The 27951-nt window shown below is 37.4% G+C and overlaps 1 protein-coding gene across 2 annotated transcripts in view; it reads right to left on the minus strand.

The window, feature by feature from the left end:
* UVRAG (UV radiation resistance associated) overlaps positions 1-27951 on the minus strand; it is a 463865-nt gene that overhangs the window by 290181 nt on the left and 145733 nt on the right. For both annotated transcript variants that reach the window (XM_027848208.1, XM_027848210.1), the window contains one exon: positions 9181-9286. In XM_027848208.1, coding sequence (XP_027704009.1) covers positions 9181-9286 — 106 coding nt within the window. The remainder of the gene's footprint in view (positions 1-9180; positions 9287-27951) is intronic.

A 27951-nucleotide genomic window follows, 5' to 3' on the forward strand; every position in this document is an offset into this window, starting at 1 on the left:
TCACTTTCAAACTTGAGTCATCAAAACCATTTGGTGACTAAAAAATAGTAAGGAGAATCAGTGGAAGAGACTAGACAAGAAATAATCAGAAACAATGGAGTGCAAAAACAGTGTTTGATAAACCAGAAAATACAAATTATTTAGAAAAGTACTAGCTATTTGATAAAAACTGCTAGGGAAAACTGGAAAGCAGTCTGGCAGAAATTATGCTTAGATCAACATTTTATACCATATTCCTTAATCATTCTAAATGGATATAATACTTAATATCAAAGGTCATATTATAAAAAGATCAGAAGAGAAGCAGATCATATACCTTTCACAGCTATGAGTAGGAGATGTATTTTTAACCAAACAAGGACTAGAGGCAACTGCACAAGACAAAATAAGTAACTTTGCACTGATAAGGGTTAGGTATCCAAGATATACATATCTATAAAATAAATGATAGAGAGATAGAAGAAAAACCATTCCCCAACAATGGTTAAGGGTTATTATTAAGGTTATTAACAAACAGTTCCCAAAAGAACTGCAAACAACAATCATATGACAGAATGCTCCAAATTTCTATGAATAAATGAAAAATGAAAATCAAAACAATTCTTGAGTCTTTATACCTTGCAAACTAGAAAAGATGACAAAAGATGAGAATAGTCGATGTTGGAGGGGTTATAGAAAGACAGACACACTAGTACATTATTGGTGCAGTTATGGATCAGTATTTTAGAAAACAATTTGGAATTATGCAAATAAGTGTCTGTACTCATTGACCCAGAGAGTCCATTAGTTGGCCAAAGAAGCCACTAATAAGGAGTAAGTTCCCATATATACCAAAATGTTTATAGCAGCACTCTTTGTAATATCAAAAAACTTTTGAAGTCAATGCCCAATGACTGGACAACGGCTAAATAAAGTTTGGTACATGAATATAATGGAAAATCACTGTGCTACAAGAAATAATGAATATGACATATACAAAGAATCATGGAAAGATCACTCAGAGGTTCCCAAACTTATATGGCTTACTGCCCCCTTTTCAAAAAAAAAAAATTTACTCAGAGTCCCCCCGGAAATCTTTCTTTAACCCTTTAAATTTTTTTTTCCAATTTGTGTCACCCAAGGCTACTACCACTCCCCTGGGGTGGTACCACCCACTTTGGGAACCTATGACACATGAACTGATGAAGTGAATTAAGAAGAGGCAAGAAAACAATATATACAATGACAATAAAAATGTGAACAAAAAGAACCAGAAAAAAACAAAAGAAAACCAAAACTGTATTTAATATCCTAAAGAACAAGCATGCCTCAAAGGAAGAAATGAGAAGATATACCCACACCATTCCTTTAGAGAGGTGAGAGGTCCACAAATGTTGTACATTGCACATATTTTCTGATTCTTTTTAATGTACTGATCTGTTATGGGGGCTTTTCCTCTGTTTTTGTCTTTGAAAAAATTACTATTTATTATATCATACAGCAATGAGATGGTACAGTGGATAGAGCACTGGGCCTGGAGTCAGGAAGACTCATCTTATGAGTTCAAATCCAACCCCAGAAATTTACTGGTTGTATGACTCTGGGCAAGTCACTTAACCCTGTCTGCCTCAGCTCCTCATCTGTAAAATGAGCTAGAGAAGGAAATGGTAAACCACTCCAGTATCTTTGCCAAGAAAACCCCATGAAGAGTCAGATACTTAAAAAAAAAAAAAAGTCAGACATGACTGAAATGACAACAACAAATTAATTTTATCAGATGGTCTCTAGGCAGGGAATGGGGTGGTGTTTTAAAAAAAAATAAAGAGAAATCAATAAAAACTTACTAAAAATCCAGAGCAAAACAAAATAAAACAAAAACTTCAAGGACCTATAATTTCCCTTGGTGTGGATCTTGTTTCATTGACACAGTGAAGCTTTTCATTACCTTAGTAGATACAATACAGTGCAGTGAAAAGCTGAACTTGGTGACCTATGTTCAGATACCAACTCTAACAATGTAGCCATGGACAAGTCACCAAGGGGCAGCCAGGTGGGACAGTGAATAGAGCACCTGCCCTGGAGTCAGGAGGACCTGAGTTCAAATCTGGCCTCAGACACTTGACACTTACTAGCCGTGTGACCCTGGGCAAGTCACTTAACCCCATTGCCTAGCAAAGGAAAAAAAAAAAGGCAAGTCACCAGTCTCTGTGAGTCTCATGTACCTCACATACAAAATTCAGCTCATACGCAAAAGATCTTATAGGGTTATTGTAAGACCCAAATTACATGTAAAAACTTTACATATTTTGAAGTGCAATATAAATATAAGTTATTATTTTATTACCTTTATGTGGTACTGTGGCTGAAAAAATTAGTCAAATATTTAGCAATTACCTTCACTTTACTTAGACAGGCTGGTCCTGAGAGAACAGACACAATCTGTTATTGAATCTGTACTTTGCAGCTTGGTAAAACCTGCCCAAAGACATTCTCTATCTCGAACAGGTTTTAAGAACACAGCAACATTAGCCACACCTCCCAAAATGATGAAGTCTCACACCTCAGAGAAAGAGAACTTTATGACTTCTATTTATTATATTACTACAATAGGAGAAACTTTAAAAGTATCTTGCTTTGAAATCTAATACACACACAAAAATATGGCTTCATATATGGAGACATGTATGTCTATGTGTTTATGTATATGGTGATATATAACTGGAGATTTACATATACACACATGGAGATATGTACATATCTCCATACATATGTGTGTACGTGCATGTGTGGAGCAAGTTTATTATCTTAATTTTGTTTACTTTGGTTAATGTTAATTCTAATTTCTAAAAAACTAGAGCCCAGCAGTGGAGGATGGTAGTTTTCTGCCATTATAAAAAGGAAGAATAGGGGTGTGACTGACACAGGATTCAAAATTCTTACCAGAAACAAACCACAACATGAATATCAATATTTGGATAACTGAGAGTTAATTCAATACCTCAAGCAAGGATAAGGAAATCTAATGTGGGACAGGCAGCACTGAGCTACATAGTGAACTTGTTAAACTACACGTTTTAAAATCACATAGTCTGTCAATCTGCTCTTTGTAAAATGTTACCAGTTATGTTTAATAAAAACAAAATTAAACATATTTTTCCACTATGAAACAAATCATATACTGTTACCAAAAGTAATTTGGCAGATCTGAATTAGGTGAGGAAACAAGAAGTCAGAAACCTAGAATTATTCCTAGACAGAGATTCTGAAATAAGTGGAATAATACAAAAAGAAAGTTACAAAAGAAAAGCTACAAAAAGAAAGCTACAAAAGAAAGTTAAAATTAGTTTGCCTTTTTTTTTTTCTACTCTGCCACTTTAAAAGATAAGGCCTGGAACTGGATTCGTTATTAGAATGCAGTCACAGAATGGTAGGATTCATTAACTTTCATAAAAGAGGAGATAGTTTAGAAACATATTTGATTCCAATTCCTATTTCTATTTCAGCAGAATTGCTTCACAGTGACAACCCTCCCAACAACATTTTTGGTAAGTTTCCAAAGTAATAATCAGATCATCCTTAGTATAAGTTCATAGGATAATAACTCAAATTTACAGTATATAATACTTTTAAGGGTAAACAGTGATTTCCTCACAGCCCTAGGAGGTAGAGAGGGCAAGTATTATTATCCCTGTTTTACAGATGAGGAAATAAGTTCTGAGAGTTTAAGTGATTTGTCCATGCTCACACAACTCAAACCTAGATTTCTTGACTGCAAGTCTAGCCCTCCGGGCGCTAACCTTGGCTGTCTCTTAGATTCAGAGCTAGAAGGGATCCTGAACCCAAGATCCCTGGAAGTAGCAATACTTTCAGTACAGTGCCCACTACCATCATCCTGGGGAGAAACCACTGAGGAAATGCAGAAAGACACCTCTTCCGGAGGTGCTACAGACATATTGGCTAAAGACTCAAAAAGTTTTTGGCACTGTCATGCAGTTCAACATCAGAATGGAGTGGGATTTGATCAGTAGAAATGACATTACAGAAAGAGAATTACTATGTGCTTTGCTGCTGCACCTTAAGGGCCTTTCCAGTTGACCTGCAGCTGAAAGAATCCCCAAACCCCTTTCTAATGGGGGACTTTGTCATCATCCCCATTAGAATATGAGCTCCTAGAGAATCAGCACTTTTCTTAAATGTATTCCCAGAACTTAGCTTGGGACTTTGCATACAGCAATTTCTTTATAAATGCTTTATTCATTTATTTATTTACCAAGGGACCTTAGATGTCTCCTAATCTCACCTAATCTCATTTAAAGAGGAGAAAGGTGAGAGGTTAAAGTACTTGCCTAATGATGTCACACAGTAAAGTAACAGAATGGGAATCTGTGAACAGGTATTAATACCAAGGCCAGGAATTTCTCCTAGTTCTTTTAGTTATAAGGTATATGAACCTCAATAAAATGAAGGTGATAAATTGACGATCTCCAGCTCTAAGTTCTAAGAAAATCTCCAACATCCTATGTTGGGGAGTCAATTATGGAGGAATTACTGACAAGTGGGACACATGCATGCCTGTCTGTAAAAACATATTGTGGGTACCACATATTCTACACAGGCCTTAGGTCCAGAGGGGTTGAGCAAATCACATGATATCAGTGACTGGAGGCCAATGGATAGCCCCAGAACAGTGTCTCCTAGGTAGCAATAATATCCAGCACTCTAATTCTGGTTCAGTGTTGGGATAAAATGAGGCACTCACAAGTCACTCAAAGGTTAACAAAATGAAACTTATTTTGCCTTAATACAGCAAGGATAGGCAGCAAGGATATTGGCACTTAGCTTCCCTGAAATGATATGGGGGGTAGGTCATTCGGGGCGAGGATCCCAATTTAATCTCGTTGCCTGAGGAAATAGGAGCTATTAGGTCTAAGTCAGAGAAGAAGCAATGGAACTGGAATGAAAGGGACTTCTAACTCCATTTCCTACCTTCCATTTTGGACAGAGACTACCCTACTATCTCTTAGGTCTGGGGGCCAGGAAGATAAAAATCTGATCAGAGTGAAAAGTTGAGGAAGTTAACTGAGGACCCGTGTTACCCTATGCAATGAGGATAAGAGAATTATATCTCTGTTCTAGTGAGTTTAGGTGGGAATTAGGCAGGTCTGACCCTCTAAAAATAAGTTCCTTGTCTACTCTGTTACAATGTAGATACAAGAAGTCAGGTGGGTTAGAAATAAGAAAGCCCAAGGAAGTAGGCAATTTGGAATAAGACACCACATGAGAGATAAATCTCAGGACCATCGGACCAAAGATTTAGAGTCAAAGCGGGTCTCAATAGTCATATGGTCCAATGCCCTCATTTTACTGATGAGGGAATTAAGGTATGGAGACAGGAAGTGAGTGGCAGGCACAAAGGCACAAAGGCAATGAGTGGCAGAGTCAGCATTATGACTCTGGTCCCAGGATGCAAGTCCAGAACTCTTTCCATTGTACCACAAATATTCAAGTAAGAGATGAGAGGTCATCTGGTAGTGTTAGGTTTGTGGGGAGTGGCACTAGTTAGGGTAGGAAAAAAATAATTGGAACCCCAATTCTCTTATCTGTTCAAAACATCCTGTACGTTTAAAAACCAACTTAGTTCCCCAAACTACTGCTGAAATCACTACACTTACAGCATACGTGAAAAACATCAGAATTCTCCACCATGCCACATCTTCATATAATCATCAGGTGTGGCCAGTGTGGAAGGTCACATTAGGAGTCGGCACCTTATGATGGAATACCGGGAACTGAATAAGATAGTCACCCCCAAAGTTTTTCTGATATGGTGGTAATAGTTGGGGATGTCATCCAGCCCCCAGGTATAGTGTCACTGATTTAGCTAATGCTTTCCCTGCTCTCCTCCCCACCCCCCACAATCTCCATTCTCTAGGAGAATTAAGAGTAAGTCACTTCGACCTGGAAATATTTTCACAGTGCTTCCACACTGGTATCAAATTCTCCTACATATTGTCATGATACTGTATGACATAATCTAGACGATGTGTACCTTGTTATGGTTTCCTCCATCATCATACTGATAACATCATGCTGGTTGAAGATTCCTCCACTACTCCCACTGCTATTAAGCTATGCAGTCATTTCCCACCTTCACTCTCAGGGAGCAGAGCTCAAACCTTCAGTTTTTCAGGGCTGGCGAAATTGGAGTCTAGTCCACGTCCACTACGATGCAGGATGAACTCCTGCCAGGCACTGAGCTAAGTACTTTTAAAAATATTTTCTCATTTGATCCTCACAATAATCTTGGGAGGTAAATTCTATTAGCACTCTCATTTTATAGTTGAAGAAACTGAGACAGACAGAAGTTAAATGAACTTGCCCAGGATCACAAACTAGTAAGTATCTTAAGGCCAACTCTGAACTTGGGTCTTCCTGACTCCAGGCCCAGTTGTCTATCCACTGTACCACCTGGCTGCCTCTATAAGGCACTCCAAGCAGTGGCCCTTGAAGCTGTAACTTTTCTGAAGCTACCATCTAACATACTACACATTGGCAGTCACTGAGCACCCAACCTAAGGACATTCTCTGTTGTTGCATTCTAAGATTTCCATCCTTGGGTGGGTTATTAAAAAATCTAAGCACACAGATTACTGGGATCCATAATGCCTCCACTGTTAAGTAGAAATGGTCTATTTAAGAATATGATAAGTCTCTTCACTACCATCTTAAACATCTTTATTGTAAATAAAGTCTTTGGTCTCCCTGTGGGTAGCGTCTTTATTAAACCTCCCATCCCCGCAACAAGGCCAACTCTCACCACCTGGGCATTTTCTAATTTATTTGGACACTTAAAACATCTCTGATACTTGGTACAAAGATGGTTCTACCTATTGTAAATATGATGCTCACCTCTGGTCTTCTACCAGTTTCCAGTAAGTACCTGAGCAACAAAGGATTTGGGCAGTCCTCCCTACAAGCTGAACTCTAGGCTGCCTAATGGCCTGTACAGTTGCCCTCCAAGGCGGGAAGGAGCAAATAATAATTTATAAGAACTGATATGGATTCTTAGGCTGTTGCCTTGGCTTCATCAAGGGACTGAGAGTCTAAAAGCTCTAGATTATCAAAGCTACCCCCAGTATATTTTTGAAAATATGAAGAAGGAAGTTCAGGAGAGATTTAAAGACGAGTTGGACAGTGTCATCTTTCTCTGTTCTATAAAGAAATATTCATATTGATATTTTTCAAGTTCATAATTTATTTCTAAAATTTTTTTAAAAAATCATAGGCAATGGGAGCTATGGAAGAACTAGGAAATTTTTATACTCCAAGACAAAAAACATAGGTAGGAATGCAAACCTAGGTATAGATATCCCCTAAAAGAAGGGTAGTAGCCAAGAGCCCGGGAAAAATGGTAATACAAGTGAATGGAAGATACTATGTTAGACCAAGGGACAAGTTACAAGCAAAAAGCTTCTACTTATAGATATAATTTTGCAGATGTTTTGTAGTGGATACACTCCTCAAGTTTGCCTGATATGAGAAGTCAGCCTTCTTTTCATAGCTGTTTGGTGCTATCTTCAATAGACCTCTGGATATATTACAACCTACTGATCAATTCATGATCCTGGCATTACCATACTTGCTCTAACTTAGAGTTGCTAGGATTTTTGTCCTGACTGCTTTATTTGTTTTTTTTTTAAAAAGGTGCTTCATGTGCTGTTCCCCCAAAGCACACCATCTATCAGTCCAGGTCATTTACCACTAAGCATAAAATATGGTCTCCAGGCTGGAGGGAATATGCCAGGTTTAAGACCAAGAGCAGATTGATGTGCACACCACCGAGCCCTTACTAGGCCTCTTGGTATAAGTGATTCAAGTCACGTGCACAGCCCCCCTAAGTCATAGAGACCTGGAACATAACAAGCTACTGTTCAACAATCTAGTTGGCTAAATGTACTAGGATCTGTCTTTGGTGATTTGACAAACCCCAAGGAAGGCAGTGACAAGAAGGAAGAATAACTCTTTAGAGCTAATGGACTTCTCATTCCACTCTGTGCTTAGTCCAAATCCTTAATTTTAAAGATGAGGAAACAGAGACCTGGAGAAGACAGTTCACACAAAGCAATACATGGAAGGTGAAGGGAAAGTTAAGAGGAAACAATTTCCTGTATTAGGTGCCTCAAATATAGAAATATCCTATCCTCCTTCCGTTCTTAAATCTCAATCCAGTGTTCTCTGCACTGGATTCAAAGGGTTCTAGCCCAAATCTCCCAACTACAAGTCCACACTGTATTCAAACATCAGTAAGTAATATAATGTTGCTAACATAAAATTAGAAACCAAAGCTAAAAAGATAATTAGAGATAATTTAGTGATACATTCTAGAACTAAAAGGAACCAGAGAGATCATCAAGTCCAGGGGCCTGGATTTGTTTGGGCCTTCAAGCTAAGAATGGTTTTTATATTTTTGAATAAAATTTTGCTATTATATTTAAAACTGTTAAAAATCACTCTTAGCTCATTGCTGCTGACTCATGACTTAGTCAAATTTCTTATTTTTCAGAGGAAGAAACAGCCATAGGGTGATTACATGATTTGTCTAAGGTCAAACTGGTGACAAGTGGAAGAACCAAAATTCAAACCCAGGTCTTCTAAATCCATATACATGCATGTTCTTTCCACTACACCATAATAGGGAAAGAAAATGAGACTCCAAAGGAGAAGTAACAAGCCTAGGGCCACACTTTATCTTAATCCTGTTGGTTTTATTTGCGGTTTCTCTATTTCTGAAAAAGGATCATCAGTTTCTTTGTCCAGGGAAAATGCAGATCTAAAACTATCAATTCTACCCTGTCCAAGCAAATTTTAAAGTCATCTGCTTCCTAAGGTTCAGCCTCTTTTTCTCTCAGCAGCTATTTTCACTCACTATACAGTTATGCTTATGATTCACATTTAAAAAGGAATAAATCAGATTGCTTGTTTATCATCTCTTGTATAATTCTGATGTATTCCAAAGCTTCCTCCAGTAGCACCAGCTTGTTATGTTGTTAACAGAGGAGATAGTTCATCTTGAACCTTTAAAAGCCAACTTAAAATCTAGTTGGAAAGTTCTGGCCCACCCTTCTCCACCCCATTCCAAAGAATGTGCTGAGACCACCAGGAAATCAAGAAGTTCTAAGAAGGAAAAATACCCAAACCTACCAACTCATTACTTGTGGATGTAAGTCGTAGTTTTTCTTCAATCTCCTTCCCGATTTTCTGAACAGTCACCTGAGTCTGTTTAATTGCACACTGAGCTCTGTGAAGCCTGCAAATAAAAGTTACAGTGAATGAAACCCAGCTTCTTGACCCAGCAGAGGAAAGGAGAGGAGAACTCATGGTTTTCCTACCCTTTCAAGTTTACAAAGAGATCACTTTTCTCACTACAATCTGCTGTGAGGAAGCTGGTTCAAGGATTATTATTCCTATTTTACAGGTAAGAAAAATGAGGCTCAAAGAATGGAAGTCACTGAGCCTGCTGAGAAATGTCAGATGTAGGGCTCCAACCTAGGGCTCCAGACAAAGTACCTCTCACTGGGTTGGGCTCATGAGGATATGATCATTTATCCCACTGACCAACAAAAGGTACCAAAGTCAGAACAAAGATAATAATACAGCACGTAACAAAATATTTTTTCATAACAAGCCTATAAAGATGATGAAACAAGTATTTTTATTTCCATTGTATAGAGGAAAACACTGAGACACTGTGAAGCTAACTTTTACCCTAGGTCATACATGAACATCATAGCACATCAGACCCCCAACTCAAGTCATTTGACTCAGAAACCAATACTGTCTACACTATTCTACTTCATAAGCTAAAAAGATATAAACATGGCAGAATAGTGTGTCTATTAATTCAAGGAAACAAAACGATCAACTTCTTCAGTCTTCAGCATATTTCAATGGGGGGAGGAATGGCTATCCTGAGAGAGTTCAACATACATAGCTCATTCTCAGTGACAGAAATAAAATTACAGGGAATGAATTTTAAAACAATAGAACTAAAAAAGGCTTCAGAAGTTATCTAATATAACTCCTATCTGTCACAAGAACCTACTCAATGATAGTACCAACAAGAGATCATCAAGCCCTCACTTGAAGACTTCTGAAATAGGCAACTTAAGTAATACTCAGGGCACAACACTCCATACTTAATAGAGATTTAATCTGAGAAATTAGCTAAATATGACTGGGGGGGGGGGATTGTTAAAATTAAAAAAAAAAAAAGGATTTTCATTTAAGTACAGACCTGGGTTGTACTAAATGCTTTCTAACATTCATTTCAAATCTGAGATTCTTTAACTTTATTATTGTTAGGAAGCTCTTCCATATATTGAGCTAAAATCTCCATGTAATTTCCATTTGATGGTCTTATTTTTGTCCAATTTGGAGATTAAGTATCTAATCCTTCTTTCATATAACAACCCCTAGGACCAAAATATAAGCAGTAATGTTCGTTAATAGGTGACAGTATTATAAAATCATACATTTGAAGAATTTTAAACTTGGAAAGGGTGCTAGATATCAACTAGTCTAAGCCCTGCACTTTGCTGATGAGCTAACTAAAGCCCAGAAAAGAGAAATGACTTGTCTAAAGTCAATAGCTAACAATGTGACTATTACTGAATAATATTTACTTAATGCTAAAAAATAACATGCTCCCACTCTAAAGTCCCGAATAAGTCAGCTAGGACTTTTACCAAAAAAGGGAGTGGGGTGAAAAAGAAAAAGTCCAGTAGAAAGGGATAAGCAACAAGAGGTAACAATGTAAAAGGTGTTGGCGCATAGGAATAAGATTCAAAATAGCTACTAGGTCCATAATAAAGCCTCATCTCAACATTTGGCCAAAATCAAGGCTAATTGTTAAAAAGGTAAATCAGATGAGAACTCTACTTTTAAGACTGCCCCATTTCATGTATTCTTTATATACTTACACATCATAAAAATGATCACCACTCCAGATCAAATGCTATTTCTGCAACAAAGATGTCTTTACAACAGATCTAATAGAGCTGTTTGCTCTGCCAACAATAAGATTATAAAGTCATGCACTTACCCATTTCCACAGAACTTTGCATTTTCATAAACTGCTATATGGCCACAGATAATTCCTTAGCTCATTACTACTCATTATCCCTATTTTCCTAATGGATAGAGACATTTAACAGTTTTCTCAGGATTCCCAAGGAATCCCATTGAAGAAGCATTACCCTACTCTCCAAACTTCTGGTTGTGGTGTTTTTTTTTTTCTTTTGGTTTGTTTGTTTGCTTTCAAATCCTGCAACAACTATGCTGTCTCTCAGTGCTGTACTTTAGTATATTTAAAAGAACAGAATTCAGGTTCCTTACTGTAATGACACAATGGTCCCCAGATCCATCTAGATCCATGAGTACAGAGTTAAGTCCAAAAAAGGTAAAGAAAAGGTGGCTGGCTTCTCAGCTTTCCCTCATCTAATTCCCTCTCATGTACTCTCTGAAAGAGTTCCTCACCCAAACTAGATTGATGAATGGAAGGATTTCTAAATTCTCTATGAATCATATTATTCTCTGCCGCCTTACCACTATCTTGGGCTTCTCAGTGGGGCAGAAACCTGCAAGAAGAGGGTATGGGGGAAGGAGAAGAGTCAGATTTTTAAACATTTTTGTTTTCAAATGTAAGGATCTTTGGCAGTTAAAATCCTATGACCTAGTAAAATTTTACTGCAGATCAGTGATTAGGAAGAACTCTTCTACCATCCCAGAACAGAGCCCATACTTTCCCTCCTCCACATCTTCTGTGAGCTCTATATACAGAATGGTCTCTTTCCGTTCTATCATTCCTTCAAGACTGAGTTCAAATGCTACTGCTTCTATAAAGTCTTCCCTGATAGCATCAGTTAGAAGTGTTATTTCCTTCATATGATAGCATAGCACTTTGTACTCTCCTTATTCATATTATAACTGGTATTTTATATATGTATGGCTATATGTATATTTTGTGTCACAGCTATAAAATTTTAAGTTTCTTGAGAACAATGTGATGTAATAAAAAAGTATTAGAAGTAGAAATGAACAGACCTGAATTCAAATCCTACCTATGACATTTATTAGCATTGTAACGATAAGTTGCTTAACCTTGCTGTGCCTCAGTGTCCTCAATTATCAAATAATAACACTTAAAATAGTAACACTTAAAATCCTTGTGACTAGGGCCTCTTTTTTTTTTGCCTTCTTTTGTATTCCCTTCACTTAGCACATGGTCTGGCACATAATAGGCATTTAATTAAAGCTTGTTGACTAGATGACTGAAGCACCTACTTCCAATGAATATTGTGAGGAAAGTGCTTTGTAAATCATGAGGTGTCATACAAACACAAAAGATTATTAGTATTTTTAACTCTCTCAGTACCAAGTATTGCAGATAGCAAAGAGAAGGTACTAAAAAAAATGCTTAGGAAATGAATGAGTACATTGATTTCAAAATAATCAATAATTTAACTTTTCTAAGCTATGCAAACCATTTCACTAAAAGATAAACTTTTGATATGGTAAAGAACTAGAAGCCAAGGGGGTGCATGTCAATTTAGGAACAGCTGAACAATTATAGCAAAAGAATGTTATGGTATATTATTATGCTGTAAGAAATTAAGATCTAGTATCAGAGAATTCTGGCAAGACATATATGGAATGATGCAGAGTGAACTGAAAAGAATTAGAACAACTTATACTGTATCATCAATATTGTAAAAACAAATCACTTTAAAAGAGTTAAGAACTCTGATCAATACAATGATTAATTATGACTCCAGATGACTGATAACGAAAAATGCTACCAACCTCCTAACAGAAGAGTGATACAGTAATATGCAGAATGAGACACAATTTTTTTAAATATCAATACGGGAATTTGTTTTAATTATGATTATTTGTTACAAGGGTTTTGTTTTTCTTTTTTTCATAGTAGAGGAAGGTGATGTGGGGAGAAAAAGATATATGCTTGATAAATGAACATTTTTAATTAAAGAAGATAATTATATTCAAAATAAATGGCTAATAAATTAAGGAACACTAATCTGGAGAAATAAAAATCATCATAGGTAAAATTCCTGGTAATCAGTAAGAGTTTCACAGCATTCCTAATTGGAATATCTGCTGATAGAGGAAACAACAAAATAGTCTATTGCTTTAAAAAGAGAGGGGGAAGGAAGAAAGTGCTGTCTGAAACTCACTGGTACTATGCAAACAACCTTGTCAAATGGTTAAGACTTTGAAAATAAAAATGATTCATGACCATAATTAATGTATGACTTCAACTATTTGGCTCTTACTGCCCCAGACGATTTCTGATCTTACCTTAGGGGCTTAAAACACACAGACAGAGTCACATTTCCTCCAATCTTCAGTGTTATCCAAATAAAATTTCAGAGCCCTTGCTACATCAAGACAGTGCAATAACGTTCCCTTTGTAACTTAGCAGGAGAATAAAGTTTTGGAGTTCTGGGGCTTTTAAAAATAACACAAAACATCTCGATTCCACCTCAGGGAAGGGAAGTAGTCACCCTATCTCTATAACTGGCTGCTTGGTTTCAAGAACGTTCCTTGATTTTGCAAGCCTGGGAAAGGAAGCCATAAGGAAAGAGAATATTATCTAGTCCCTTGAGTAACTGAAGAGTCACCATAATGCCAACTCCAAAGTACAAAAAAAAAATCTTGCTTTCATTAGTGCTGGGGGACAAAATAATACTGCATGGTCTATATTACAGTCAGAGAAATGTTATTTCTGACAAGGGGAGACAACAACAGTCTGTGTGAAAAAGACCTGGGTTTTGTAATACAATAAGAATCAACAGTGTAATATGGTGCTCAAAAAAGTTAATTCATTCTTGGACTGCATTAGAAGCACAGTCTCCAGAACACAGGAGGTGATGGTGTCACTGTCCACTGTCTGCGCCAAACTACATGGAGAATACTGGATGGCACAATTTAGAAAGGACATCAACAAAATAGAATACACTAAAAGGAGAGTACTAACCAGGATAGCAAGGGGTTAGGGTCCATGCCCTATGAGGATCTCTATAAGAAACCATGAGAAAATATAAAAGTAGGACAATCCCTGCTTTCAAGGAGTTCACATAATAAGGGGGAGATAACATATATGGAAGGTTTTAGCTGCAAGGCAGATGGGAAGGTCTCAAAGTCTTTGACATGCAACAGAGATGGCAATGCCTCTTCTTTAATGTCATTTCCATTGATAAAATGATATCAGTGTCTGATGTTAAATCATCTAACAATGCCAAGGACTCTGGCAGCAAGAACTTCATTTTCTGGCTCTTCAGTAGCTGGGGCTACAGCATCTGCAGGAGCTGTTGCCAGGCTGCATCTCCATAGGGGCTGCTTCCCAGGATGATGGCTTTGGACTATGGGCTGGAAGCAATGCTGGCTCCTTGCATTCAGGATCCTGGGCTATCTCCATTGGGATATGAGAAGGGATAGTAGTCGTGGTGGTAGTAGTAGTAGTCGTTTAACTTGCCTGGCATGCACTGCCTCCTGTCTCTCTCCCAGTGTGTCCTGCTGCTTCAGGTAAACTAGTTTGCCTCACTTGTATCCAATAGATAACTGACAAGTGGTCAGGATGGCAGGTCCTTTCTCCATAGGAGTAGGTTCCCCAAAATATGGCTGAGAGGGCTGGGCTAGACAGCAGAGGTGACCTGAGGGGTACTGCCTGCCCAGCATCTTGCACAGTAGCTGGTATTGATGCTGACACTGGTAACGAACCTGAGCCCCTTCTCCACAATGATGTCTCCCCTCAGTGATGGCTATGGGGGTTGGGATGGAAGCAAGACTGGTAGTTTGGGGTAGCTGATAATCTCAAGGCTCTTGGGTTCGGGGTCCTGGGCTGTCACCATCAGTTTCTGAAGAGTTACCGTTGAGAACACTTGAAAGTAAATAGGGAATCGGCAAAGAATGTGTTCCGCCAGTCTTCCCTGCCCGTGCAATTTCCCTACCTTTGGTTTGTCCCCTTTCCCCTCTCTCATATCATGACTATCCTATCTGACATCCAAATCAGATTATTTTTAACACTCCCCTCCTCTATAAAATAAAAATTATTTTCAGAAATAATCATGGAAGTGAAACTAATAATAATGACCAAAAAAGAAACACAATGAATATGTTTTTATACTGAACATGGTATATATAATGCCAGTAAAATAAAGTAAAATAAAAATTACAATATAAAAAATGAAAATAGTAATGGATTACTATTTTAATTACATTAATGTATTTTTAAGAGGGAAAAAGTTCTATCTACATATTGTTCTGTCGCAGTTATGAATAATAACACAATAGTTTATGTTTTCATGTCTTAATTTCTATAAATTTGCCAGACTTTATCAAAATTAATCTGCTTTACATATTCATATTTAAAAGACAATATGTTCAGATCTGTCAATCTATCTTTGCTCACAGATGAAGAACATTTTTTGTTCATTTTAATTTGAAAAGCCTCACATGAAACAACAGATATACAAATAGAGAAAGTCTTAACATAGGTATCTTTGATAGCTTCATAAAACACCATTTCATAGGTAAATTTTAATAAAAATGAAATGATTACAAAAGGTACAATTGAAACAATTGCTAAATCATACCAATGATGTAACACTGTATTTTCTTGACATTCTTTAGTTTCAAAACAATTTAAAAAGAATAAATTTCCATTTTAAAGAATTATTCAATTTCAGTAAAATATTTCATACATGAACTGAGATTTTCACTTACCAAAGACAAATACTATACCTCTAAGTTCACACTGTCTCTATTTTAAATTTAAAACACAAGTATCTAAATGATTACACATAATGAAACAAATTAAGTACTTCCAGTTGTCTTTACAATCACTGTACTATCATTGTTCATTTCTGCAGGGATGTGTGATACCACAGGATCTAGAGAAATACAGTACACCTAAAGCCACCGCCAATGATTCTAAAACATTAAGAATTTACTCTGCATATAAATTCCTTGACCATACAACTGAGAATTCTCTGAATTAACTACCACAAAGAACACAATATTTACTGTTTTTAAATTCTCCACAAATATTGCCTGAACAGGGGCAGACTACTCCCACCACGTTGATATTCTAAGTACCACCTACGTTGGCACATGGCCACAAAACATACCTATTTCACACGTAAACACCTTCAGGACAAGGCCCATAAATCCTTTTTAATATCTGAACCATGCTTAACGTCATATGGGTTCAAGAAAGAATGATGGCCAAAAATCAGAAGACCTAGGATTGAATTTCAGCTTCCCCATGTCTGAGCTGTTCAACCTTGGGAGACTCGTTAACCTCCCTGGGTCTTAGTTTCTTCCTGTTAAATGAGGAGAGATAGACTCTAAAATCCCATCCAGTTCTAAATTCTATGATTCTCATGATCAGTATATGGGAGGCATTCAATAAATACTTGATGGATGGAATATGATTTTGTCCTAAAAGACCAGAAGCCTACCACAATAACAGCAACTTCCATGTTCTTTGGTTTAGACCTTTCACAGAGCAGGATACAATGTCCAGCTCTTGCTTAATCCCCAATGTTGGCAGGGTTGAATCATACAGAATACTACTGACAGTCACAAAATTGCCCCTACTCTAATGGAAAAGTAAATCGTTAACAGGGTGGGTGGGAAACTTATTGAGCAGGCTGAAGTGGGAACAGAGGCACATGACACTCATTGTGACAGGTTAAACCAAGAAGTGCCCTTAAAAACAAACACTGGAAAAGCAACACAGTTACAGAACAACAGTCAACTGCTGGCATTTCCAAATTGCATCTCAAGTAACAGCTCACTTCAGGAAAATGAAGTTTCAAGCGAACCACATTTGGCTTAACAGCAGGCTAAATTACTCCCAGATTTTCTCATAATAATGTCCATGTGCATTTTAGTAAGCTTAATTTAAAATATATGCATTATATATTAAATGACTCTCATGAAGTACACTGAATATACATGTACAAGACACTTATAGCAGCTAAGTAGCCTAAACTTAGTTTCCGTTCAAAAGTCCTTGGACCATTCCGCCAAAATATCATCAACAACACTTGAAATAGATTTGTGACTCAGATTTCCATTTGTTTCCACATATTTCTTCAGTGATCATTTATGGTACACTAGATGGGTCAGTAGAAGAGAGGGAAAAAGAGAGAGGGTGGGGGGAGGAAGAGAGGAATGGAGAGCAGAAGGGGAAAGGTAGGGAGGAAAAGGATGAGTGGAAAGAGAGAGAGGGACAGAAAGATACACAAAGAGGGAAGAGGAAAGAAGGGAGAGGAAACAGGAAGGGAAACGGTGGAAAAGGAAGGAGAGAGGAAGAGCATCCATTTTAATAGGGGAGACATGTATATGCTTGTGTATATACACACACACACATATACATACATATGTATGTATGTATGTATGTATGTCTACACACAGATACACACACCAAACAGATATAAGGTAACCTTAGGGTAGCAGACATTAACAGCTGGAGGGGTGGGGGAGTAGCAGGAGGCTAAAACCAGTAAAAGCTTTCCATAGACCAACCCTATCTTACCCATCCAAATTTATTTCCTACTATTTCCCCAACATATATGTTATCCACTACCCAAGTTATTGTCTTTATTTTGCCATAGATGCAGACATCTCCATGTCTTTGCTCATGTTGTTTTCTATCTCTTCACCACATAACACCAATACCTTCATCCATACATTTTTAAAGACCCAGATCAAGTCCCATTTTCTTTACCTCTTCCTTGATTATTTCACATTAATCTAACCTCTTTACATTTATTACTGTACTTCTATATGCAAACAGCACCTGTTAAAGACTGTGACTGTAACTTATCCAATAATTATTTTATGTGAATGTTCTTGGCTATACAATAGACTGCATGCTGCTTTTGACCTTAATGCTTCTCACTCCCTCCTTAATCCCATTCCACATTCTCACTAAGCCTAGTGCAGAGCTGGACACAGTATAGGCACTTGACATACTTGTTAACTGAGTAATATTTAAAATCAATTCAAAACAAGGCAAATTACATGATTTAAAATAGCATTTGCTTTGTTATAACTCATCAGGTCCAGTATGACTTGGAATTGCTCTGGAGTCAGAGGCCTTACATTCAAATCCCATTTTTTATGCTTATTACCTGTGTGACTTCGGATAAGTAATTTAACTTCCCTAGAACTCAGTTTCCTCATCTGTAAAATGAAGGAGTTGAACTAGACAGAAAGCTTCTGAAGGCCCTTCTAGTTATAGCTTTGTAATCCTATGATTATGAGTTTGTAAGTAAATAAAATTAATTTTTTCACAAGGAATTACAGTATCTTAGCATTAGAAAGGATAGAAAAAATCATCTAGTACAAACTGTAAGCTGCCCAAGAATGCCTTCTATAGCATCCATAACAAACAGATCCAGACTCTGCATGTGATAAGGAAACCACTTATCTACTAACCTGCCTCATTCCACTTTTATAAAGTTCTATATATTAAGCCAAAATTTGTCTTTCTGCAACTTCACACTGCCATTAGTCTTGCCTTTCAGGGCCAAGCAACATAAACTCAATCTTTCTTCCTTGTGAGCATCCTTCATATACTTAAAAGAGTATTCTAACAATGCAAAATTCAAAGAATCATTGAATGTTTTAGCTACAAAAGACTTTTAAGATCATGCTGCAAGAACTTGGTTAAAACTTAAAAATAAAAATTACATGATATACATAAAATACTTTAGAACCAAAAGACCTGGGTTTGAATAGGGAGAGAAAGAGGCAAGGAGGAAAAATTTATTAAGTGCCTACTATGTGCCTACTACTATGCTAAGCATTTTGCAACATTATCTAATTTGATCCTTACAAAAACCCTGGAAGATAGGTCCTATTATTATTCCCATTTTACAGCTGAGGAAATTGAGGCAAATAGTGGTTAAGTGACTTGCCTAGGGTCACATAGCTAGTTAAGTGTCAGAGGCTGGATTTCCACCCAGGTATTCCTGACTCCAGGCCCAGTGCTCTATCTACTGAGGCAACCAGATGCCTTTGGGTTCCTGTTTCCCTACAATACAGATTAGTTCTCCTTAAAAGAGGACAAAGCTATGCTAAAATCTTATTGGTCCCTATCTTCCTTGTCACCTAAAGGCATAACAAGTCTCACCCATATGGCTCCAGGACCCTCCAACTTGGTGGATGACTATACCAAGACTTTAAGACTATATCAAGTCAGAACACCTTGTCTTGCTGAACAGATTTGTTTCTACACGGAAACAAGTGGGGCCATATCTATAGAAGCTGAGTACCATTGTTAAGTATGTATCCTTGCTACTTTGGAACTAAGGAGACATTTTTTTGTTTATTGTTCAATGACATGAGTGCCTCATTTCATTCCAAAATTGAAGCTGAACTTAAAGGATGTTGGTGGCAAGCCCACCCCTACCAAATCCAAACTATGTTCCTCGTTAACTAAGACATAATGAACAAATCATTTTAGCTCTCTGAGACTCACATTCCTCATTTGTAAAATGAAAATAGTACTTGTGCCACCTAACTCCCAGGGCTACAAAAGAGAAAGTACTTTGTTAACCTTAAAGTGCTACAGAAATTTTTTTTAAACATTTAATGTATATTATTACAGATGGCTTATAAAATCTTGGATTCTTAGAAGTGGAAGAAACCTTTAGAGGTCATCTAGTTCAACCTCCCACCTAATACAAAAATCATCTTTACAACACCCCTTATAGTCATCTAATTTCTACCTAAATATTTCCAATGAAAGTTCACTATTGATGAAGCATCCTGCTCCACTGTCGGACATTTCTGGTTATCATGAAGCCATTTCCTAGACATAATTGAAATCTGATTCTTTAGTCCTAGTTCTGCCTTCTGAAGTTTAAAAAAAAAGTCTCTTTTATAGTACTTTCACATGATATATGAGTGTCTCACTTCATCCCAAAACTGAAGCTGAACTTAAAGGATATCAAGCCCACCCCTACCAAATCCAAACTATGCTCCTCATTAACTAAGACATAATGAACAAATACTTTCATATACTTGAAGATAGGTATCATTGTCTCCTTCTAATTTTGTCTCCAAGCTAAACACATCCAATTCCTTTAACCATGCTCCTTAAGATGATTTATAAAATCAAAGAATATAATAGACCTTAAAGGTCAATCATCTAATGAAGAACATACTTGTTTCACCTTGATTAGCAGACTGCGTTGCACATATCAGGAACTTAACAAACATCAGATGGAGACAGATAGACAGATAAATACATAGAGGGAGAGAAGAGAAAAAGAGAGAAAGACAGAACATTTATTAGCCACTAGGCACTATGCAAAGCACTTGAGGATCCAGTACATGCAAACAAGATAGTCTTTCAACTCCAAGAAATTATATTGTAAACGATGGAAGACAATACGTAAAGGGAAGCTGGAAAGGGGAAGAGATAGGATACCCAGAAGGGGGCAAGTTAGCTAGTGAGAAGGTGAAAAAGTCCAGTTTGAGTCAAGCTTGAAGTGAAGTTAACATGGTTGGGGCCCCTCATGAAATAATGGTTCAAGCTAGAAACGACCTCATCAATCAAGAGAGTTGGACAGTATTCGGTGAAACTGAATTAAACGGCACACTGTGACAATTTCCGTTTTCATGATATAGCAGCTGAGAGCACTGTTCTGTTAACTGGAGTTAAAGACCACTCAGTGCAATTGACATTCTTGCATGAAAAACCTGTTGCCCAATCATCTGACTAAGTTAAATAATCTTTGTTGCTGAGATACTATTTCAGAGCTGAGTGGTCCTCCTTGGCTCAAGAAAGTTTCTATGTGGCCAACTATCTGAAGAAAATATACAAACACAAAATTCCTTTTGGAATGGCAATTTTTTTTGTTTTAAGTGCACACAAATCTAAACAGAAGTGAACCCCCAGAGGAATGTTCCCACCACCATGCCAATGCTAAGAGCCCTTGAAGTTGGTTCCAGAAAACAAAGTAGCACATCACAAAGTTCTCCTTTCTCCTGATTGTTCTTCCCTCTGCATTCCACTAGGCTGCCAGTCTTCTGAACACACTATATAATATTTCTAAGATCCTGAATTTACTTTATACTCAGCAGCAAGCAAAAAACAACGAAAGGACAAAAGAGAACACCCCCCTAAAGCAGGACCCATTAGGTGTCTCTTTCAAGATATGCAAATAGTGTCTGCACAAGGGTGTTTAACTCTGAGGGTACAAACATTTCAGGGTTAGCCTCAGAAGGAAAGACATGCCGAAAGGGAAACACTTTGAGCATTTAAGATTAGACAAGATGAAACCACAGGATGTTGTCTGGGTAACCACCACATTCCCACTCTGATGCTGACCAAACCACAGCTCCTTTTAGAGGAAGGAAATCTCTGCAAGCAGGGCAGCAATTCTATTCAATATTCATTCACTTACCATAGGTCCAGCCAGTGCTAAGTGCTTAAAGATAAACAAAGATAAATAAGGCATAATCCCTGTTCTCGAGGAGCTTGCAAACTAATAGAGGGTGATAAGACAAGTACCCACAGACACTCACTAAAAATAACAAAGGTTGGTAATAATGTACTAGCTTAGTGTCAAATCAAAACAAATGGACTTTCAAATAAAAAGGATAGGGAACTTCCTTCAGACCTTCCATCAGATCTGACCACAGAGAGCAGCTATGATGAAGAAAGATAAGCAGTTCACACACCCATATTTATGGGGGACAAAATTCAAGAAAGAAACCACTAGTAAAACACATGGCCTCAAATGTCTATACATAATGGCACAAACTTTAGGCAATGAGGAAGAGGAATTAGAGGTCCTAATGAAAAGAGAAAAAATTGAACTCACAAGTATTATGGAGACCTGGTGAGGAGAGACCCATGCCTAGAATATGGCTCTAGATGGGTATGCTTTATTCAAACGAAATGGGATAGCATAAAGAACATATATTTACATTAAAAAATTAGGAAAGAGAAGAATATGGTGGAGAGCATGTGGGAGGGAGAAATAGAAGAGATTTTTTTTCAAAATATTCCACATTCCACTTAGAAAGAATTCATTTTAAGAAAGATGGCAAGCATGACACATAGGCATGAGAGTAGTAAATGGGAGACCTTCAGTTATCAAGAAATCTGCTGTAATTCATACAAAATTTGTATCATAAAAAATTTAGTCCAACTTTTCTCCCTTAAAATCACTCATTTTTAAACCCTTCTTTTCTACTAAGCTGACCTCTGTTTTTTCAGAGGACAGTTATTCCGATCTGATTGAAAGTACTTTCAGCTTTTTGGTTTCTCAAAAACTATTAAAGCTATCATAACTAGTAGTTCCCTTTTGTACGCATATACAGACACATATAAAGTTTGCAGAATTTATAGTAACCCCTCATTTATGTACCCTACAAAGCAAAAGCAATAGAATGTAATCTGTTTAGGGCAGGACCTGTCTTTCTTTTGTTCTCTCTTGCTTGCATTTATATTCCCAGCGCCTAGCACATAGATAAACGAATGCTTGTTGACTGACAATAAAAAACTTGAATGCCATACTGCCCAATTAAAAAGCAACAACACTACCCAAAAAAATCCTTGTGGAATATAATCCAGAAAATAAAAAAGTACAGTAGAAACTCTAGATTCCATTAAGCAGCAAATGAAAGCAAAAATCAAAAGCAATGCAAACAAACAAAAAAAAATCAAATGCAAAGAACAATTCAACATCAAGAAACTTTAGAGATTGGAGAAACAAAGAAATTAGAGAGAGAATGTGGAAAATGCAACTCGGATCAAACAAGAAAAATAAAGTTTACACACAGTTAAATATAATGAATGACTTTTAGAATAGATATACCAAAAGAGAGGTACAGTTCCAGCTTCTCTACAAAGCCGAAAAGCAATGCCTTCATAATTATTGTGTCAAAAACTTCACAACAGCACATGAATTACTAGCAAAGTACTGTTTCCGCTGAAACAAAAGCCTAACCACATCTTTCTTAGTACAAAGCATCACATTATTTGCTACCAAAATAAGAAAACACCAGTGATCTTTCCAAATGTAGGTGAATTATATGTTTATGTATTTTCTATAAAGGATTCACAGCCTGTATCACTAAAAACAACAACAATACTATAAACTCTACTCAAGAACTCCTTAGTTCTTGAGTACTTAGTACTTGAGCTACTCAGTACTTATCAAAATGCTTTGTTTGGCATTTAAAGTCCTTCACAACCTGGGTCTTTCTTACCTTTCCAGGCTTCTTACACTGTATCCCTGACCACACACATACTTTCCAACTACTCTGGTCTGCATGTTCCTCAAACAAAACATTCCTTCTCCCAGTTCCATGCATCTGCAATACCTGTCCCCAGTGCCTAACATCTCTCCTTCCTCACCTCCAAATTCTAGTTTCCTCGGCTTCTTTTTCAGCCTAAATCTTCTGCAATAAGCCTATCCTACACACACACACACATACACACACACACACACACACACACACACACCATGTATATATCTTATATGCACATAATTACTTATATGTTATCTCCCTCATCAGAATATGAGCTCTTTCTAAGAAGGGACTGGGGGTTTTGCCCCCTTATTTGCATCTCTTATTACAGAAACTAGGAACAAATTTTCATATGAAAGACTATTAATAGTTGACAATTCTTTTTGAGAACTGCTTGCTCATGTCTTTTGGCTACTTATCTATAAAGGAATGGCTTTTGGGCTTCTACATATCTACTAGAGGCGCACATATCTTGATTATCAACACTCTAAAGATAACTGATAAAAAGGGCCAATAGATAAAGAGTATTTTTTAAAAACCATTTCCATTAGGACACTTTGTAATATTTTCTCAATTGGCTTGTACCCAATGTATTATTGACTCAATAACACAAGCACAATGAATCCACTGGCATTTTAAATGATCATGAATTAACAGAAAGCAATTTAGAAGAATAAGATCATCTGAAGCCATACAGTCAATGTAGCTGTCCCTTTATTGATAAAAACCTATTTCCTTTATTACAGGAAAAAAAAGATCATTGATCTAATTAATTAAGACATAGTTTTGAAAGATCAGACACTGTCAATCACTATTTTCTCCTTAATACACTCCTCTCTAGGTTTTTGTGACACTTCTCTCTCTTGGTTCTTTTCCTACCTATATGACCTCACCTTAGTCTCCTTTGCTGGATCTTCATCCAGGTCACACTCACTTTTTATTCTGGGTCCTCTTTTCTTCTTCCTCTATACTATCTACTCCCAAAGATTCAATTATCTCTATGCAGATGATTCTCACATCCATTTTTATTCAGCCATGACTTCTCTCCTTACCTCTGATCTCATTATTTCTATCTGCCTATTAGACATTTCAAACTGGATGCCCCACAGATATCTTTTTTTTTTTTTGGTCATGCAATTTTATTTTATTTTAGTTTTTTTTAATTTATCTCAATGCATCAACAATTACCTCCATATGCCCCCGAGTTCAAAACTTTTCTCCTCCTTCCTCCCCACCACCCTCCCCAAGACGGCGTACAATATGATATAGGCCATACATATACATTCCTATCAAACACATTCGCACATCAGTGATGTTGTAAGTAAAAACCTGAACCAAAAGAAGGAACCACCAGAAGAGAAAAAAAAAATTCAAATTCCATAGTTCCCTCTCTGGATGTGGACAGCATTTTCCATCACGAGGCCCCTGGAGATGTCTCAGATTCTTGCATTGCTAGGAAGGGTCAAGTCCATCAATGTTAGTCACGGTACAATGTGGCCGTTATTGTGTACAATGTTCTCCTGGTTCTGCTCACCTCACTCAGCATCAGACAATACAAGTCTTTCCAGGTTTTTCTGAAGTCTGCCTGATCATCATTTCTTATAGCACAATAGTATTCCATTACATTCATAAACCACAACTTGTTCAGCCATTTCCCAATTGATGGGCATCCTCTCAATTTCCAATTCTTTGCCACCACAAAAAGAGCTGCTATAAATATTTTTGTATATGTGGGTCCTTTTCCCATTTGTATGATCTCTTTGGGATATAGCCCTAGAAGTGCTATTGCTGCCCCACAGATGTCTTAAGCTCAACATGTCCAAAACTGAATTTACAATTTTCCCCTCCAAAACTCACCTCTTCTTAACTTCTCTATTACTACTATGGATACCCATTACTCATATACATCCCTTTTCTCCTCTGACATTGTCCCCACCCTGGTACAGGCCCTCATCATGCCTAGACTACTGCAATAGGATTCTGGTTGGTCTCCCTACCTCAAGTCTCTTCACATTCCAGTTTATTTTCCAGTTAGCTGCTAAAGTGATCTTCCTAAAGCACAGTTCTGACCATGTTACACCCCTACTCCATAAACTCTAGTTGCTCCCTATTACCTCCAGAATCAGATATAAAAGCCTCTGTTTGGAATGTAAAGCCTTTACAACCTAGCCTCTTCCCACCTTCCCAGTCTTCTTATACTCCATATAAACTATGATCCAGCCATATCAGCTTTATTGTGGTTCCTCAAATACAACATTTTATCTCCTCAACTCTGTGATTTTTCAATGGCCTAGAACGACCTCTCTCTTCATCTCTGCCTCTTAGCTTCCCTGTCTCTTTCTACTAAAATCATCCTTCCTGATCTCTTCTCTCCTCCCCCATCTCTAACCCCAGTATCTTCCTTCTTAGTTACACTGTATAAATGCTTTATGTACACAGTTGTTTGCACGCTATCTCTCCCATTTGATGTGAGCTCCTTGAGAGCAAGGAAAACTTTTGGCATTTCTTTGTATCCTCAGTGTGTAGTGCAGTACTTGGCACATAGTAAGCCTTAATGCTTATTACTAATTCATTGATTAAATAATAATAGTGACAAGTCACATTCTTATACTACCTTAAGATTTACAAACTACTTCCCTTAGAAAAAATACTGAGGAAGGTAGCAAAAAATTATTCCCTATCTTATAGGTAAGGAAATTGAGGCTAACAGAGTTAAGTGGCTTATCTAAGGCCACAGAGTTAATAAAAAGCAAATATATAACTCAAACCCAGGTCTTCTGAATGTAAATTCAAGGCTCTTGTCAATATATCATGATGCTTCCCTAAGAATAAAGGATTGAGAATCAGGAGAACTGTTTTCTAGTTTCAGCTTTGCTACCAACTAGGCAGGTAGCCTTGAATAGGGCATTCAATCTTTCTAGGCTGCAGTTTTCTCTTCTATAAAATTTGTGTGGGGAAGGGGGAATCACAAATTAAGGAATTTTGAAGAAATAGTCTGAGAAAAAAAAAATTGCTCTTAAGAGTTAAAAGGCCTAAACTTAAGTTTCCCTGAAATCTTTACTAGGTATGTGACCCTGAACATTCTTCTATATACTGTCTGTGTGATACACAAAATACTTCATTTTTTTTGCTATTTCCTTACTATGATGTTCCAGCCTCCTAGTAAGGACCCTTCCAAGGAGATCTCCAACTTCTGCCAAGGGACCATGCAGATTGGTGAGAGATCACTCCATCAAAAAAAAAAAAATGTGTAGATAGATAGACAGATAGGTAGACAGACAGGATAGAGGGCACGGGATGAGTTGAAGATGAAGGGGTGATATCTGGAGAATAAAATTAAGAGGTGAGAGAGGATTATACTAGGAGAAGGAGAAAGGGAGAGGTACAATGGGGTAAATTATCTCACATAAAACAGACAAGAAAAGGCTTTTACAGTGGAGGGGAAGTGGGGGAAAGTAAGAGGGAATGAGTGAATCTTATTCTCATTGGATTTATCTTAAGGAGGGAATAACATACACACTCAATTGAGTATGGAAATCTATGTTACCCTACAGGAAAACAGGGACAAATGGGGATAAGTAGGGGGTGGAGGGGGGAAGATGACAGAGGAGAGGACAGATTGCGGGAGGGGACAATCAGAAGCAAACACTTCTGAGGAGGGACAGGATCAAAAGAGAAAACAGAACAAACGGGGGGGGGAAAGAGTGGGTCAGGATAGGATGAAGGGAAATATAGTTAGTTTTTCACAACATGACTACTATGGAAGTGTTTTGCATGACTACACATGTATAACCTGTATCAAGTTGCCTGCCTTCTCAATAAGGGTGGATGTGGGGAGGGAGGAAGGGAGAAAATTTGGAACCCAAAGTTTTGATAACAAATGTTAAAAATTGTTTTCACATGCAACTGGGAAATAAGATATACAGGCAACGGGGTAAAGAAATCTATCCTGCCCTACAGGAAAATAGAAGGGAAAAACGGTAAGAGAAGGGGGTGTGGGGGGAGATAGAAGGGAGGGTGGATTAGGAAAAGGGGTATTCAGAATGCATGACATCTTGGGGTGGGGGGAGGGACAAGATGGGGAGAAAATCTGGAACTCAAAATCTTGTGGAAGTGAATGTTGAAAACTAAAACTAAATAAATTATACAAAAAAGTGTGTATTTATATATACATAATATATAAATATATATATATATAAATACACACACACACATATATTTACATATATAAAAGAGAGATCAATCACTCCATCGAGGGCCCGTTTACCTGACATGGAACCCGAACCATGAGCATACATTCTTCCCTCCTCCATCTTTTACCTCTTACTCTCCTAATAGTAATCAAGTCAAAACTATCATTCCTTCTGCAAAGGGAGAATCATTTGATTGCCCCATGATTTCATCAAGCATCCCTGTAACTGTGCCACTCCCTGGCGAGAGAAGGGTGAGAGTGAGTTGAGTCAAGAAGTCTCTACCTACTAGAATGTAAGTTCCTTGTGGGTCTCTTCTGTATTTGTATCTCCAACTGCGCCTAGCACAAATTATTTAAGAAATGCTTTTTCATTCATTCATTCATTCATTCATTCATTCATTCATTCATTCATTCATTCA

Source organism: Vombatus ursinus, unplaced genomic scaffold (assembly GCF_900497805.2).
Source record: "Vombatus ursinus unplaced genomic scaffold, bare-nosed wombat genome assembly UNPS02005659.1, whole genome shotgun sequence".
Taxonomy (NCBI): domain Eukaryota; kingdom Metazoa; phylum Chordata; class Mammalia; order Diprotodontia; family Vombatidae; genus Vombatus; species Vombatus ursinus.